At 41.5% G+C, this 16,742-nt stretch overlaps 1 gene segment (V, D, J or C); it reads left to right on the top strand.

The window, feature by feature from the left end:
- On the top strand, positions 1-784 carry LOC132656370 (T cell receptor alpha variable 9-2-like). The segment is given in 2 exon segments: positions 1-49; positions 234-784. Coding segments are annotated over 2 exon segments (597 nt in total).
- Positions 785-16,742: the final 15,958 nt, after the last annotated feature.

The following is a 16,742-nucleotide window of genomic DNA, read 5'->3' as shown; positions in this document are numbered from 1 at the left end:
AAGATGGACTTTTCTCCAGGCTTCGTGGCTGCGCTGATTCTCCTACTAGGTAAATTAAAGTGACTTTAAACAGCAAAGTCTTTAGCTGGAATTTACTTAAGAACATTATTCTCAAGGGGACGCTGAGAGCTCTTTCTCTCTCTCTCTCTCTCTCTCTCTCTCTCTCTCTCTCTCTCTCTCTCTCTCTCTCTCTCTTTCTCTCTCTCCTTTTCTCTCCTTTCCTTGCACTCTAGGAAGGACCCACGGAGACTCTGTGACTCAAACAGGAGGCCAAGTGACCATCTCAGAAGGCAAGTTCCTGACAATAAATTGCACGTATTCAACCACAAGTATAGCATATGCTGCTCTTTTCTGGTATGTCCGATATCCTGGAGAAGGCCCCCAGCTCCTCCTGAAAGTCATCACAGCTGGCGAGAAGGGAAGCAGCAGAGGGTTTGGAGCCACATATGACAAAGGAACCACCTCGTTCCACTTGCAGAAAGCCTCGGTGCAGGAGTCAGACTCGGCTGTGTACTACTGTGCTCTGAGTGACACAGTGGCAGACACTGCCGGGGGACCTGAGCACAAACCGAGAGGAAACAGGTGGCCTGGCTGCTGCGCACCTGCCTCTGAAATCACTGACTTCAGCACAGTCTCTGTGAGGCCTTCCATGTCTCTGCTGGTGAAAATCACAGAAATGTCCGCATGCCAGGCCACATTAACTTCACAAATCAGTAGAATGAAGACTGCTCCGGGTCATGGCTGTAACTCATTTAAGCCATGTTCTCTCAGCACTGGGGATTAAACCCAGAGCCCCGCGCATGCCAGACAAGTGGTCTACCAGTGAGGCACATTTTAAACCTTATCTGTCTTCAGGTAATCAAATGTGCTGGAGAAAGTGACGTATACATAATGTGACCTAACAGAGCCTGGAAGAAAGGTGGCAGAAAATGGCAATCATTCCCTAAGAAAGCTCTGTGGAATTCTTTCTTTTTCTCTCACATATAAACCCCAACCACAATTTCCCCTCCTCCCACCAGTCTCTGCCACCAACGCCCCCCCCCCCCCCCCGCCAGACCCACTCTCCCTGAACCATTAGCCCTGTTTCTCCTCAGAAAATACCAGGCCTCCCAGGGACAGCAACCAAACATGATAATACAAGTTACTACAAGACCAGAAATTTCCTGTCAGAAATAGTCCCTGTTCCCCTTACTAGAAGGAACCAATTGGTTACTGAGCTACCATGGGCTTCATCAGGGCAGAGGTTCTAGGTTATATCCATACATGGTCCTTGGTGGAGTGTCAGTCTCAGAAAAGACCCCTGTGCCCAGATATATTTGGTCCTTGTGGAGCTCATATCCTCACGTCATACAAACTCCCCCTTCTTGCATATAATCCCTGCACTCTGCTGGAGGTTTGGTTATGAGTCTTAGTATCTGCTTTGATACACTGCTAGGTAGAGTCTTTCAGGGGCCCTCTGTGGTAGGCTCCTGTCCTGTTACTTGTTTTCTCCTATGTCCAATGCACCTTCCATTTGTCTTTCTAAGTGAGGACTGATCATCTTACCCCGAGGTCCTCTTTTTTTTTTTTTTTTTTAACTTCTTTAGGTGTATAGATTTCATTATGTTTATCATATCTTGTAGGTCTATATAAGTGAGTATATACCGTGTTTGTCTTTCTCTTTCTGGGATACCTCACTCAGAATGATCTTTTCTAGATCCCACCATTTGACTGCAAATTTCATGATTTCCTTGTTTTTGATTGCTGAGTAGTATTCCATTGTATAAAAATACCACAATTTCTGTATCCATTCCTCTGTTGAGGGACATCTGGCTTGTTTCCAGATCCTGGCTATTACAAATAAAGCTGCTACAAACATGGTTGAGCAAATGTCCTTGTTGTGTACTTGAGCATCTTTTAGATATATGACTAGGCATGGTATAGCAGGCTCCTTGATTTCTCCACTCCCCAAGGGAGGAGCAGTCCTGCTAGGCCAAAGAGGAGGACTTTCCAGCCAGTCCTGAAGATACCTGACAAAATAAGGTCATATGAAAGGGGAGGAGGTCCTCCCCAATCAGTGGATTTGGAAAGGGGCAGGGAGGAGATGAGGGAGGGAGGGAGGGTTTGGGAGGGAATGACGGAGTGGGATACAGCTGGGATACAGAGTTAATAAAATGTAACTAATAAAAAATAAAAAAACATAAATTTATCATCACATCAAGGCTAGACAAGGCTACCCAGTAGGAGGAAAATGGTCCCATAAGTAGGCCAAAGAGTCAGGGGCAGCTTCCACACCTACTGTTAGGAATCCCACAAGAACACCAAGATACTCAGCCAGAACATATACAAAGGGAGAGAGTGCAGACCCCTCCTGGCTCCATGATTCCTGCAAGCACCTATGAGTCCCCTGCGTCAGCCCATGAGTCAGTTGATTCTGTGGGCTGACCCCTCTGTTTCCACCAATCTTTCCTCTCCCCCTCTCCCTCCTCCACAAGACTCCAGGAGCTCTGCCTAATGTTTGGTTGGGGGACTCTGTATGTGCTCCCAGCAGTTGCTGGATACAGTCTCTCTGGTCCCTTTGATGAAGATTCTTGCAAGTTCCAGTCCCAGAACACTCTGCAGAAAGGACAAACTATAGGTCTAAGGCTTTGTGGCTAGGCTGGTGTCTTAGTCCCTCCACTTGAGGCCTTGCCTGGCTACAGAAGACGGCTCTGTGTCCCCATTACAGGAGTCTTTGTTAAGGGAAAGTAGCCCTAGCAAACATGCCTCACCTAATTCTCAAGGAGAAGAAGGAAGAACAGGGACTCGGGTGTAGCAGCAGTGTGGAGAGATGAAGGGGACACTCATTGTTCAGAAGACAGGTCACCTTCTTCACAAGCCAACAGAATGTCTTCTCTTGGGGGAAACTGCTCTCTCTCTCTCTCTCTCTCTCTCTCTCTCTCTCTCTCTCTCCTTTCTTTTCTTTTTCCTTGATTTTAATTTGAGACAGGGTTTCTTTCTATAACCTTGGCCGTCATGGAACTCTCTTTGTAGACCAGGCTGGCCTCAAACTCACAGAGATCTGCCCTCCTCTGCTTCCCAAGTGTTGAGATTAAAGGTGTGAATCACTAGCATTTTCTTAAATCCTCCAAAGGATTATATGAGATCCACCTATTTCATAGTGAGATTTAGCCGAGTGTTAGAGTAATTGTCTGGGTACTGTGGCCTGGCTATGCTGCCAGAAAAACCAGTAAATACATTGTCTTTATTTCTCATAATTCTCTTCTCAAAACCTGTCTTGTCCTGTATGAAATAATTATTCTGGTTTTGATTTTCAGCCATTCTTTTTGCTTTCTTCATCTTTGTGAATTATTAGTTCTCAGATACACAGTTAATCTTCATAAATCTAAACAATTTTTACATTTTCCTGGGTTTCAAATTATACTGAGAAATGAGAAACTTTAAGAAAGGAATTTTCACACCCTTCAGCATATTCCACTTGTCAGTATTTCTGCCAGATGCTCAACTATTTCTCTGTTAGTGTGTAATTCCTGAGCACAGAATTGCTGATCCTTAGCTTTTGTGACCAACTTGAGTAATATAGGTCTTGAAAAGTATTTTTGAACTAATAATGAATGATTTAAAAGCCTATCATTACTACAGGATTTAACATTCCCTCAGAAATACTTTGTATACAAACATGAAATCGTCAAAGAATTAATATAAATATTTTTTCCTTTTTTTTTAATTTTATTTTTCTTTTTGGTTACATTTTGTTAACTCTGTGTCCCAGCTGTATCCCGCTCCTTCATTCCTTCTCCAACCCCACACTTCCTCCCTGGTCTCCTCCCTGCCCCTTTCTAAGTCCACTGATAGGGGAGGACCTCCTCCCCTTTCATTTGACCCTGTTTTATCAGGTATCTTCAGGGCTGGCTGCAAAGTCCTCCTCTGTGGCCTAACAGACTGCTCCTCCCCTGGGTGGGGGGGGAGGTCAAAGAGCCTGCCCTTGAGATCCTGTTAGAAATAATCCTTGTTCCCCTTACTTTGGAAAAGTACTTGGCTACTGAGCTACCACGGACCACATCTGAGCAGAAGTTCTAGGTTATATCCATAGATGGTCCTTGGTTGAGTGTCAGTCTCAGAAAAGACCCTGAGCCCGGATATATTTGGTCCTTGTAGAGCTCCTATCCTTTCCATATCATACTAACTCCCCTTCTTTCATATGATTCCCTGCACTCTGCTGAGGGTTTGGTTATGCGTCTTAGTGTCTGCTTTGATACACTGCTAGGTAGTCTTTCAGATGCCTTTTGCGGTAGACTCCTGTCATACATACGTTCAATGCACATCCCATTTGTCTTTCTAAATGAGGATTGATCATCTTCGCCCATGTCCACTTTCTTGATTATCTTCTTTAGGTGTGTAGATTTCATTATGTTTATCCTATCTTGTAGGTCTATATAAGTGAGTATATACCGTGTTTGTCTTTCTCCTTCTGGGATACTTCACTCAGAATGATCTTTTCTAGATCCCACCATTTACCTGCAAATTTCATGATTTCCTCCTTTTTCATTGCTGAGTAGTATTCCATTGTGTAAAAATACCACAATTTCTGTATCCATCCCTCCGTTGATGGACATCTGGCTTGTTTCCAGGTTCTGGCTATTACAAATAAAGCTGCTACAAACATGGTTGAACAAATGTCCTTGTTGTGTACTTGAGCAAATTTTGAGTATATACCTAGGAGTGGTATAGCTGAGTCTTGAGGTAGCACTACTCCTAATTGTCTGAGAAAGCACCAGATTGACTTCCAAAGTGATTGTACCAGTTTACATTCCCACCAGCAATGGAGGAGGGTTCCCCTTTCACCACAACCTCTGCAGCATGTGTTGTCACTTGAGTTTTTGATCTTGGCCATTCTGATGGGTGTAAGGTAAAATCTCAGGGTCCTTTTGATTTGCATTTCCCTAATGGCTAATGAAGTTGAGCATTTCTTTAAGTGTTTCTCTGCCATTAGATGTTGCTATTTCGAGAATTCTCTGTTTAGCTCCATTCCCCATTTTTTAATGGGAGTACTTGGTTTGTTGCTTTTCTGCTTCTTTAGTTCTTTATATATACTGGATATTAGCTCTGTGATAGATAAAGGGTTGGTGAAGATTCTTTCCCAATCTGTAGGCAGTCATTTTGTTGACAGTGTCTTTTGCTTTCCAGAAGCTTTTCAGTTTCATGAGGTCCCATTTATTGATTGTTGCTCTTAGAGCCTGTGCTGTTGGTGTTGTGTTCAGGAAGTTGTCTCCTGTGCCAATGAGTTCTAGGCTGTTCCCACTTTTTTTTTTCAACTGATTTAGAGTATCTGGTTTTATGTTGAGGTCCTTGATCCACTTTGACTTTAGTTTTGTGCAGGGTGATAAATATGGATCTATTTTCATTTTTCTGCATGTAGACATCCAGTTGGTCCAGCACCATTTGTTGAAGATGCTGTCTTTTTTCCAATGAATGGATTTGGCTTCTTTGTCAAATATCTAGTATTCATAGGTGTGGGTTTATTTCTGGGTCTTCTATGTGGTTCCATTGATCCTCTTTTCTGTTTCTAAGCCAACATCATGCAGTTTTTAGTACTGTTGCCCTGTAGTACAGCTTGAGATCGGGGATGCAGATACCTCCAGATGATCTGTTATTGTACAGGATCATTTTGGAGATTCTGGGTTTTTTGTTTCTCCATATGAAGCTGAGAATCTTTTTTCAAGGTCTGTAAAGAATTGAGTTGGTATTTTGATGGGAATTGCATTGAATCTGTAGATTGCTTTTGGCAGTATGGCCATTTTCACAATGTTAATCCTACCAATCCATGAGCACGGGAGATCTTTCGATCTTCTGATATCTTCTGCAATTTCTTTCTTCAGAGACTTGAAGTTTTTCTCAAACAGGTCTTTCACTTGCTTGTTTAGTGTCACCCCAAGGTACTTCATATTATTAGTGGCTATTGTGAAGGGTGTTGTTTCCCTAATTTCTTTCTCAGTCCTTTTTGTGTTTGGTATACAGGAGGACTTCTGATTTTTTTGAGTTGATTTTGTATCCTGCCACTTTGCTGAAGGTGTTTATCAGCTGGAGTAGTCCTCTGGTTGAATTTTTGGGGTCACTCATATATACTATCATATCATCTTCAAATAGTGACAGTTTGACCTCTTCCTTTCCTATTTGTATCCCTTTGATCTCCTTTAGTTGTCTTATTGCTCAGGGTAGGACTTCAAGTACTATGTTGAAGAGATATGGAGACAATGGGCAGCCTTGTCTTGTCCCTGATTTCAGTGGAATTTATTTAAGTTTCTCTCCATTGAGTTTGATGCTGGCTATAGCCTTGCTGTATATTGCCTTTACTATCTTTAGGTATGTGCCTTGTATCCCTGATCTCTCCAAGACTTTAAACATGAATGGGTGTTGGACTTTGTCAAATGCTTTTTCAGCATCTAAGGAGATGATCATGTGGTTTTTCTCCTTCAGTTTGTTTATGTGGTGGGTTATATTGATGGATTTCTGTATGTTGAACCACACTTTCATGCCTGGGATGAAGCCTACTTGGTCATGGTGGATGATATCTTTGATGAGTTCTTGGATTCAGTTTGCAAGTATTTTATTGAGTATTTTTGCATCAATGTTCATAAGAGAGATAGGTCTGAAGTTCTCTTTTTTTTGTTGGATCATTGTGTGGTTTAGGTATCAAGGTGACTGTGGCTTCATAGAATGAGCTTGGTAGTGTTCCTTCTGTTTCTATTTTGTGGAATAGTTTGAGGAGAATTGGTGTTAGCACTTCTTTGAAGGTCTTATAGAATTCTGCACTGAAGCCATCTGGTCCAGGGCTTTTTTTGGAGGGGAGACGGTTAATGACTGCTTCAATTTCCTTGGGAGATATAGGGCTATTCAGTCTTTCTACCTGATCTTGACTTAATTTTGGTAGTTGGAATCTGTCAAGAAAATTATCCATTTCATTTAGATTTTCAAATTTTATGGATTATAGGCTTTTGTAGTATGACCTAATAATTGTTTGGATTTCCTCAGTGTCTGTAGTTATATCCCCATTTTCATTTCTGATTTTGCTGATTTGGATACTTTCTCTCTGCTTTTTAGTTAGTTTGGCTAAGGGTTTGTCTATCTTGTTGATTTTCTCAAAGAACCAGCTTTTTGTTTCATTGATTCTTTGGATAGTTTTATTTGTTTCTAATTGATTGATTTCAGCCCTGAGTTTCATTATTTCCAGCCATCTGCTCCTCTTGGGTGTATCTGCTTCTTTTTTTTTCTAGGGTTTTCAGTTGGGCCATTAAATTGTTTGTATGGGATGTTACAAATTTCTTCTTGCAGGCACTTAGTGCTATAAATTTTCCTCTGAGCACTGCTTTCAATGTGTCCCATAAATTTGGGTATGTTGTGCCTTCATTTTCATTGAATTCTAGGAAGTCTTTATTTTTTTCTTCATTTCTTCCTTAACCCAGCTGTCATTGAGTAGTAAGTTGTTCAGTTTCCATGTACGTGTCGGCTTTTTGTTGTTTCTGTTGTTTTTGACGTCCAGCTTTAGTCCACGGTGGTCAGATTGTATACAAGGGATTTTTTCAATCCTTTTATATCTGTTGAGGCTTGCTTTGTGACCCACTATATGTTCTATTTTTTAGAAGGTTCCATGTGGTGCTGAAAAGAAGGCGTACTCTTGAGTTTGGGTGAAAAGATCTGTAAAGGTCTTTTAGGTTCATTTGATTGAGGGATTCTGTGAGTGCTTTTATTTCCCTATTTGGGGTCTGTCTAGTTGATCTGTCCCTTGATGAGAGTGGGATGTTGAAGTCTCCCACTATTAAGGTATTAGGATCAATGTATGATTTAAGCTTTAATAATGTTTCATTTATGAATGTCGGTGCTCTTGTATTTGGGGCATAGATATTCAAGATTGTGATGTCCTCTTGGTGGATTTTTCATTTAATGAGAATATAGTGGCCCTCCTTATCTTTTTTGATTAACTTGGGTTGAAAGTCTATTTTATTAGATATTAGGATGGCTACTCCTGCTTGTTTTCTGGAACCATTTGCTTGAAAAACATTTTTCCAGCCCTTTACTCTGAGGCAGTGTTTATCTTTGTTGCATAGGTGTGTTTCTTGGATGCAACAGAATATTGGATCCTGTTTCAGCAACCATTCTGTTAGCCTATGTCTTTTTATTGGTGAGTTGAGTCCATTGATGCTGATAGATAATAGTGACCAATGCATGTTAGTTCCTTTTGTAATGGAGTCGGTGATCTTACCCTGTTTCATTGCTTGTTTTCTTTTCATTTTTGTTGGGATATTATCTGTATGCCCTGTTTTCTTGGGTGAAGTTGTTTTCATTGGATTGGAGTTTTCCTTCTAGTATCTTCTGTAGGGTTGGTTTGCTGTATAGATATTGCATAAATTTAGTTTTGTCAAAAAATAGTTTGTTTTCTCCATCTATGTTGATTGAAAGCTTTGCAGGGTAGAGTAGTCTGGGTTGACATTTGTGATTTCTTAGGTCTCCATGATACTTGCCCAGGCCCTTCTGGCTTTCATAGTTTCTGATGAGAAGTCCAGTGTGATTCTGATAGGTCTACCTTCATATGTTACTTGGCCTTTTTCCCTTGCTGCTTTTAATATCTTTTCTTTGTTCTGTAGATTTAGTGTTTTGACTATGATGTGACATGATATGTTTCTTTTCTGGTCTAGTCTATTTGGTGTTCTGTAGGCCTCTTGTATATTTATGGACGTCTTTTTCTTTAAGTTGGGAAAATTTTCTTCTATGGTTTTCTTGAAAATATTTTCTGGACCTTGGAGCCTGCAGTCTTCTTTTTCATCAATTCCTATTTAGATTTTGTCTTTTCATAGCATCCTTGATTTCTTGGATATTTTGTGATTGGAACTTTTCTGATTTTACTTTTTCTTTGAGAGAAATATCAATTTCTGCAAGTGTGTCTTCAGCTCCAGAGATTCTCTCTTCCATCTCTTGTATTCTGTTGGTGATGCTTACTTTTGTGGTTCCTGATCTTTTCTCCAAGTTCTCCAGCTCAAGGGTTTTCTCAGTTTGTGTTTTCTTTATTAATTCTAATTCTGTTTTCATGCCTTGCACCATTTCTTTCATCTGTTTGAATTTGGATTCCTGTCTCTCTACGATGGTCTCTATTTCTTTGTTCATTTCTTTTTTATATGCCACTAATTTTATCTCTACTTGTGCCTCTATTTGTTTGGCTATATTTGCCTGTGTTTCTTTAAGGATTTTGTCTATTTCTTCTTTCTTTAGCTCCAATTGACTGGCCAACTCTTTGAAAGTTTTGTTCATTTCCTCCTTATGAGCCTCAAATAATTGGGCAATTATGGCTTTAAAATCATTTTCCTGTGCTTCTACTGAATTGGAGTATCCATCGATTTTGGGGTTTGCTGGTGAAGTCATGATGTCTTGGTTTATGTTGGAAGTGTTCTTTCGCCTTCCCCTGGCCATTGGCTTATCTGAAACCTTCCCTGTTTGTTTTTGGATTCTGCAGATCAGACTGGTACTGTCTCTCTCTGGCGTCTGGAGAGTTCTTCAGGAAGCTGAGAGAGGTTCCGTGTCCTTAGCGTGTGCTGAGGACTAGCTGTACCTGTGGGAGAGAAGTACGCAGGTGCAAAAGGGGCAAATGCAAGCGTGCATGCGCGCGCATGTGTGTGTATAAGTGTGCGTGAACGTGTGTCTCAAGGGACAGAGTGATGGCTAATGTTGAACCCTTGGGTGTGTGGGAGGGGCTCTGCACTGTATATGTTGCAGGCGCTAGTGATGATTGCAGTGCAATTTCTGGCATTAACTGCCTTAACTCCTCAATTAGACCCACAGAGCAGGAACTTCAATGTCCCAATTACCCCTCTGTTTCCCAAAGTGGGTATATGGGTGAGAGGGGGTTCGATGCCTGGCTTCTGTTTTAGAAGGACCCAGGATCTGGGGATCTGCAGATTCTCAAGGGTGCACTCACTTACATGCAGGTCAGTTGGCAGAGATCGGGGTATTCAGGCTCTCTGCTCTCTGGTTTGTCCCTACATCTTTGATGTCCCCCTGCCAGCTCCGTGCTGCTGTCACTGCAAGGTTATGAGGTCTTGCTGCAGCTGGAGATTTCAGCATGGTCACGTTGGTAGGGATTGGGGCAGCCAGGCTCTCTGTTCTCTGGTTTGGCACTGGTTAGTCTTAAACTGGAGGGCTGATGTGCCCCACCAGCTCAGTGCTGCTCCACAGCCAGGTTAGAAAGTCCCGCTGTAACTGGAGACTGGGTTGCTAGTCCAGATGCTTTCTGGGAAGTCCTGGGGTCTCTTCACTGTGCTCTCCAAGCTTGGGAGGCCTAGCGCCTGGTGTGCCTAGCTTGTATGGTGTTTCTGCCTGGTTTTGGTGTGTATATAGCATATTCTCTGTCACTGTGGGATTGGGCGCGCCGTACCGTCCAACTGTCAGTGATTGAGATCCTGCAGAGCTAGTATGGCATCTAGCAGACTTGGGCCCTGGGAGAATGGTGCAGCCACCACGCGAATCTGGGACTCGGAGACATGTACTGCTGGCCTTTGCCAATAAAGGGCTTGGAGCTCCGCCTCAGCGGCTGCAGACCCCAGACAGTTAGGTCTGCACTGAGAAAGATGAGTTCACTGTGCCGAGGAGGAAGGAGGTCTGGGGGAGGGAAGTGTCGGGAGATCAAAGGGTCATTTCTCACCTTCCCCACACAAGTCCTCGGGTGAACCTAGACTAAAGTTTTCACCTCCTGTGATATTCCCTGTTGTTTAGAAAGCTTCACCATTGTTTTCCTGGGTTAGAGGTCCTTCCACTCACCAACTCAGAATTTTAGCCATTCCACCGCTCAGAAACTGTGTGTGTTAGTCGCCATCTTGGCTCCGCCCCCGACAAAATATAAATATATTTAAACAGAATTTTAATATACCCATTTATGACAAAGCACATTTTTTGAAACTGGTGACATAGTTGCAAATAGAATGGAGGAAAAGTCACATTCTAAAGGAATTTACATTTTAAGTGAGGACCTAGTTCAGGCTAGTCATGATCATTAGCCTCTACTGTGAATCCTTTCTATTCAAACTTTCAAAACTTCTTAGGCATCTACTTTCAGAGAAGGAAAGTAGATATTAGCTGTCTTATGTAGAGCCAAAGTTGAACTGAGGCCCTGAAATACAATCATATTGACACTCTACTGTGGTTTCTATGCATCCAGAAGAATTTACATTCTGCATCACCTTACTAACCATAAAAAGCAACCACAAAATGCTTACTCTAAGGTTTTGAGCAACTATAGCTCTGATCGCGAGATGCCAGTGTTGGCATTGGTCCTGTCTCCAGTTGCTGATGTGAGCATCAGGTCTCTGATTGGCTGGTGGTACTTCTTGAGAGTTGTCATTTAATGTACAAGAAAGAGCTGAGGAAATGAGGCAGCAGCTTTGGAGCACACTTCTGCAGTAAAAATGGAGAAGCACCTGCGTGCCTGCTGGGTGCTTTTGTGGCCATGTTTTCAGTGTAAGTGAGTGGAGGTGTTAGCCATGGGCAAAGAACATTTCCATAGGATTTGGGGGAAAGATGTAATACCTTGGGGTGGAAGGAGGGAAGAAATTCAACCTATTTCTAGATAACCTGAGATGCTTGTATAGGGTAAGGAAAGATGCTAACTACAAGTGCTAAGTGTGGATAATCGATGTCTGGAAGATCACACTGTTTCCTGAATAGGGGTGGTTGGCAAGACCCAAGTGGAGCAGAGTCCCGAATCCTTGGTGGTACTTGAGGGAGAGAGCTGTGTCCTTCAGTGCAAATACAGTGTGAGCCCCTTTAACAATTTCAGGTGGTACAAACAAGACACAGGCAGAGGTCCTATGTCTCTGGCAATCATGACATATGCAGAGAAGAAAAGGTCAAATGGAAGGTACTCAGCAATTCTGGATGCAGATGCTAAGCACAGCACCCTGCATATCACAGCCTCCCTGCTGGAAGACAGGGCCTCCTACATCTGTGTGGTGGGTGCACCATGCTCCCCAGGTACTTACAGCCAGCACCAAAACCTGCTCCTGGAGGCTTCAGGGAGGCAGAGGTGATAGAGAAGTCTTTCTAACACTGTATTGGGGAAACTGAATTTTGCTTTTGGGGTTATTAGTATCTTTAGAAAGACAACTTTAAAATAGACTGAAAAGCAAGCTGGAGGATTTTTTAATAGATTTTTGAGAGAAAGACAACAGCATAGGAAAGCAGAATATCCTGGGAGTTACCATGAGGTGGGGAGATGGAAAAACCTTAGCCTTTTCAGTTAAGCACAGAGGTCAAAGGAACATCTAGGAAGCCAAGAATGTCAAGAAAAATAATTTAGGAGGCTGAGCCATGCATCTGTGCACAGAGGCCAACCAGTACCACACTCTTGTGTCACAGATAAAAGGATTGCACCAGAGATACGCGCTTAGAAATTGTACCATCCACTAGACCTACATAGGTTCAAACCAGACAGTGTCCCAGAACTGATAGAAAGAATATGGGTAGGATAGTTGGTCCTACTCATAATAATGAAGCTATTTGAAATGTATATCTGCTCGGAAAGAGAAAACGAATTTTTTTTTGCAGTAGATTTCTCACTGAGTAGACAAACCACACACCATTTTCCCATAACAAGGAGTTGTTCAACATAGAATGAACTCCATGGTTTTTGTTGCTGTTGTTTATTTTTATTTGGTTTTTTAAAAAACATGTATGTGAGGAGCTCTTTGTTTTGGCGGGTTTTGTCTCATTTGTTGTTGTTTTTGTTGTTGTTGTTTTTATTTTTGTTGTTTTGGGTTTATTTAGGGCTCAAGAGAGAGAGCATGAGAGCAACAGTGAGCCCAAATGAGCATGTGAGCCAGAGAGATTGAGAGAGAAAGAGAGAGAGAGAGTGAGAGTGAGAGGACATAAATTTGGATGGGTAGGAAGATGGATAGAATCTAGGAGGAGTTGAGTGAGGGTAAAAGCATAATCAACATATTGTCTGAAATTTTGAAAACCCTCTCCAAAACAACGACAACAATTTTCAATAAACACCAGAAGTCTTCAGAGGAACAAGGAAAGGCTAGACACACTCTGGAGCTTTTGACTTGAGGAATGATAGACTGGTGAATCTTCTGGCTTTTTGTTTGTTTGTTTGTTTGTTTGTTTGTTTCACAACCCCTATCCTGTCATGCATAAGATAATGAATTGGAACAGGGAATAGGCTCTCTCTCTCTCTCACTTGCATACTCACTAAAGTCTCATGAAAATCATGTTGCCTTCAGTCAGAGGCTCATGTTAAGAAAATCCTGTTATTAGGGCAGCTGACCCATCTATAGTAGCCAAAAAGCAGATAAAATTTGCCTGCACAAGAACTAACAATAAAAGTAATGAAAGTTGTATTTTCTTATTTCTGCTCCATGTTTCTTTATTTTTCCTTTTATTGAAAATACATTTTTTTCTCACATAATATATATTTAATACAGTCGAGCTATATTTTAGGTAATTGGACTGGAGAATTCGATACTACGATGGAGCAGCTGAGAGTGGCCATTGTCACAGTAAATTCTACTGGAGTGGACACAGGACTAGCCACAGGATTATCAACATGGATTTCTTCAGCCATGAATCATCTGAAGGAATGGGCGGGCATGGGAGTGTTAGCAGGCCTTCTGGTGTTGGTCTCCTTGGTTTGCCTGTGGTGTATATGCAAGATTAGAGTCTCACAACAGTGTGATGCAGCCATGATCATTCAGGCCTTTACAGCCATTGAAGCAGGACATTCTCCCCAAGCATGGTTGGATACCATAAAAAGCTAAAATGATACGCTCAGGATGCGAGGCTAAGCACTGCACTCAGGGTCAGCCGCTTTGGACCCAAAGAAGAGCATGTCTGATTGCATGCGGGTTGATGCCCCAGGTCCCGCCTCTGAGAAAAAGGTATTGGACAGGTCTGATGCTCCTTGGGTGGATGACACCTAAATGAACATCAGTACAAAGTCCCAATTTATTTCTAATATCAGAGATCAGACCTCTACTCTTGCCTGATACGTCTAAAACAAAAAGGGGGAACTGTAGAGAGCTGCGGAATGCTATGCCTTAAAGATGGAGCTGGTTTCTGCCTTCCACCTTCCCGATGGTGAGTGCTCTCTGTCAGGAACAACTCCACATTTGGCTAAGGCCGAGGATCTGGCTTGCTTCCATGTATGTGGACCTATCTGCATTGCCCCTGTGGCACGCCTGGGTTGGCTACCCAGAGGCTATTTAAGCTGTGGGCTGGCTTTCCCCGGGGTCCGAGGATTGTTCAATGTTCCTGAATAAACTGCATTGAAAAAAAAATAAAAAATAAAAAATAAATAAAACAAAAAAAAAAAAGAACTAACAATAAAAGTAATGAAAGTTGTATTTTCTTATTTCTGCTCCATGTTTCTTTATTTTTCCTTTTATTGAAAATAGATTTTTTTTCTCACATAATATATCCTGAATACAGTTTCCATGACCTCTACTCCTTCCATTTTCTCCTGTCTCTGCTCTTATCTGGATCTAACACATTTCTGTCTCTCATTAGAAAACAACCAAGAGCTAGGTACAGTGGCATATACTTGAAGTCCAGCTCTCAGGGAGGCAGAGGCAAGCAGATCTCAGTGAGTTCAAGGCCAACCTAGTAAACAAAGTGAGTCTAGGACTACCAAGACTACACAGAGAAAATCTATCTCAAAAAACAAAAAGAATCAGCGTTCAAAAAGATAAAAAATAAAACAAAACAGAGCTAACATTTTGGAATTGGACAAAAACAATTCAAAAGAAAGAGCCCAAAAAAGGCACAAAAAAGCCAGACCCACTTGTTCATACATCCAGGAATCCCATATATACTCTAAACTGGAAGCCATAATTATATGTATATATCCAAAGGACCTGAAACAGATGTGTGCAAGACTATGCATGCTGCCTCAGTCTCTCTGAATTTATATGAGCTTTGATCATGTTGATTTAGAGGTCCTTGTTTACTTGGTGTCCTCCATCCCTTCTGTCCCTTATATTCTTTCTGCTTTCTCTTAAGCAGGCTTCCCTAAACTCTAAGAAGTAGAGTGAAGAGATTTGATGAAGATATCTCATTTATGGCTGAAGGTTCCAAGATCTCTCACTTTCTGTATAACATCTGTATGTGAGTCTCTGTATTTGTTGCCATCTGCTGATGGTTAATCAAGACACTGATTTATGAGTTTGGCAGAATGTCATTAAAAATAATTTAATTATTACATTTTTAAAGAATAATAATGTTTTCTTTTGCTCTAGGTCTCCGGGATATCTACTATCAGGTTCTTGGTCACTCAAGCAGTGTCATTTAGGAGCTCCATATCATGGTGTGGGCCTTAGTACTGATATTGATTGGTTACTGCCACAACCTTTGCCACCATTCCTTAGTACATCTTGCACATAACGCACCATCAAAGATCAAAGGGCTTGTAGCTGAGTTGGTGCTTACATATGTCTTTTGGTAGTGTGCAGAATATTTTTCTATATCGAAGATGCTAGAACGTAGAGGCAAATCTCTGTATAGGCACCAACTCAAGCTTTACATGATAAATGAGTTCTGTAAGTGTTGATTTCAGCAATGGGACTTTGCCATTAATTTGTGGAGAGCAATGTATAGTCCTGACAACAGCTTGGGTTGTTTGGGGAATCTCATGGGACCTCTTTGGCCAACAGCTCAATTAGATATAACCCAATCAGAAGTAATGGAAGCTTCATTCGGTGACAAGTGATGTCCAGTTGGGACTCTATCTTCCCCATTATTTGGCAATTTAATTTAGATCAACTTCATATATGCTTACATTTTATGAAGTTTCTACTATATTAGGTTTCTACAGCACTCCTCAAGTAGTCTTTAAAGTTCTTTAGCTCTTTCTCTCTCTCTCCTTATATTCCCTTCCCCATTCTCAGGTTCAGACAGTTTTTAAACTGTATAATGCCTATGTAATGGTTTGTTATTATCAAAGTGAAACTTGTTATCAAACAGGTGCCTCCCTAAGGATCAACCCAAAGAACCTGAGTGTATTTCCTATAACCCAGGATTCTACCAAGGCAGAGGAGTTACTTTGTGGAGGGAAATACTTTAAAAATGCACTAGAATGATTTAACAACATATTTTTATCACACAAAATAAAAGATTCTTAAAATTGAATGTCAATTGCCATGACCCAATCTGAAAAGTAGGAATCACACACACACACACACACACACACACACACACACACACAAAGAGAGAGAGAGAGAGAGAGAGAGAGAGAGAGAGAGAGAGAGAGAATGGATAGAATCTGAGACCCACAGAACGTTTTCTCATGTAAAGACATCAATACAATTATCGTAGGAGAAAGACTGAGAAAAAGGAGGAATGGTTGAACAAACCTTGATCACAAATCTCAAACTTGATGGGAGATAAAAAGGCACATGTCCAAGAAGCTCAGTACCAACCCAGAGGACAATGGCAAGGAAACCTGCCCCGAACTTCTCTAGAATGGCATTGCTGAGGAAAGAACAGTCTATAAAGCTGATCCAGAGAATGCCCAACACAGGAGATTTAGCTAGTTCAGTAATTTTTCCTATGAAACTGTGTCAGCCTGAAGGTGGTGGGATGAGATATCTAAAGATATAAAAGAGAAACATACTGCCCATTAGTGACTATCTACTTGGTAAATTCACTTATGAATGAAACACTGACTTTCTAAGGTAAATAACTACATTGTCCATCTCTTGTGGACTCTCATTAAGGGAAATCAT

Source organism: Meriones unguiculatus, chromosome 9, assembly GCF_030254825.1.
Source record: "Meriones unguiculatus strain TT.TT164.6M chromosome 9, Bangor_MerUng_6.1, whole genome shotgun sequence".
Classification (NCBI taxonomy): Eukaryota; Metazoa; Chordata; class Mammalia; order Rodentia; family Muridae; genus Meriones; species Meriones unguiculatus.
Note: the sequence above shows the minus strand (reverse complement) of the source record. Positions and strands in the feature narration are given on the sequence as shown.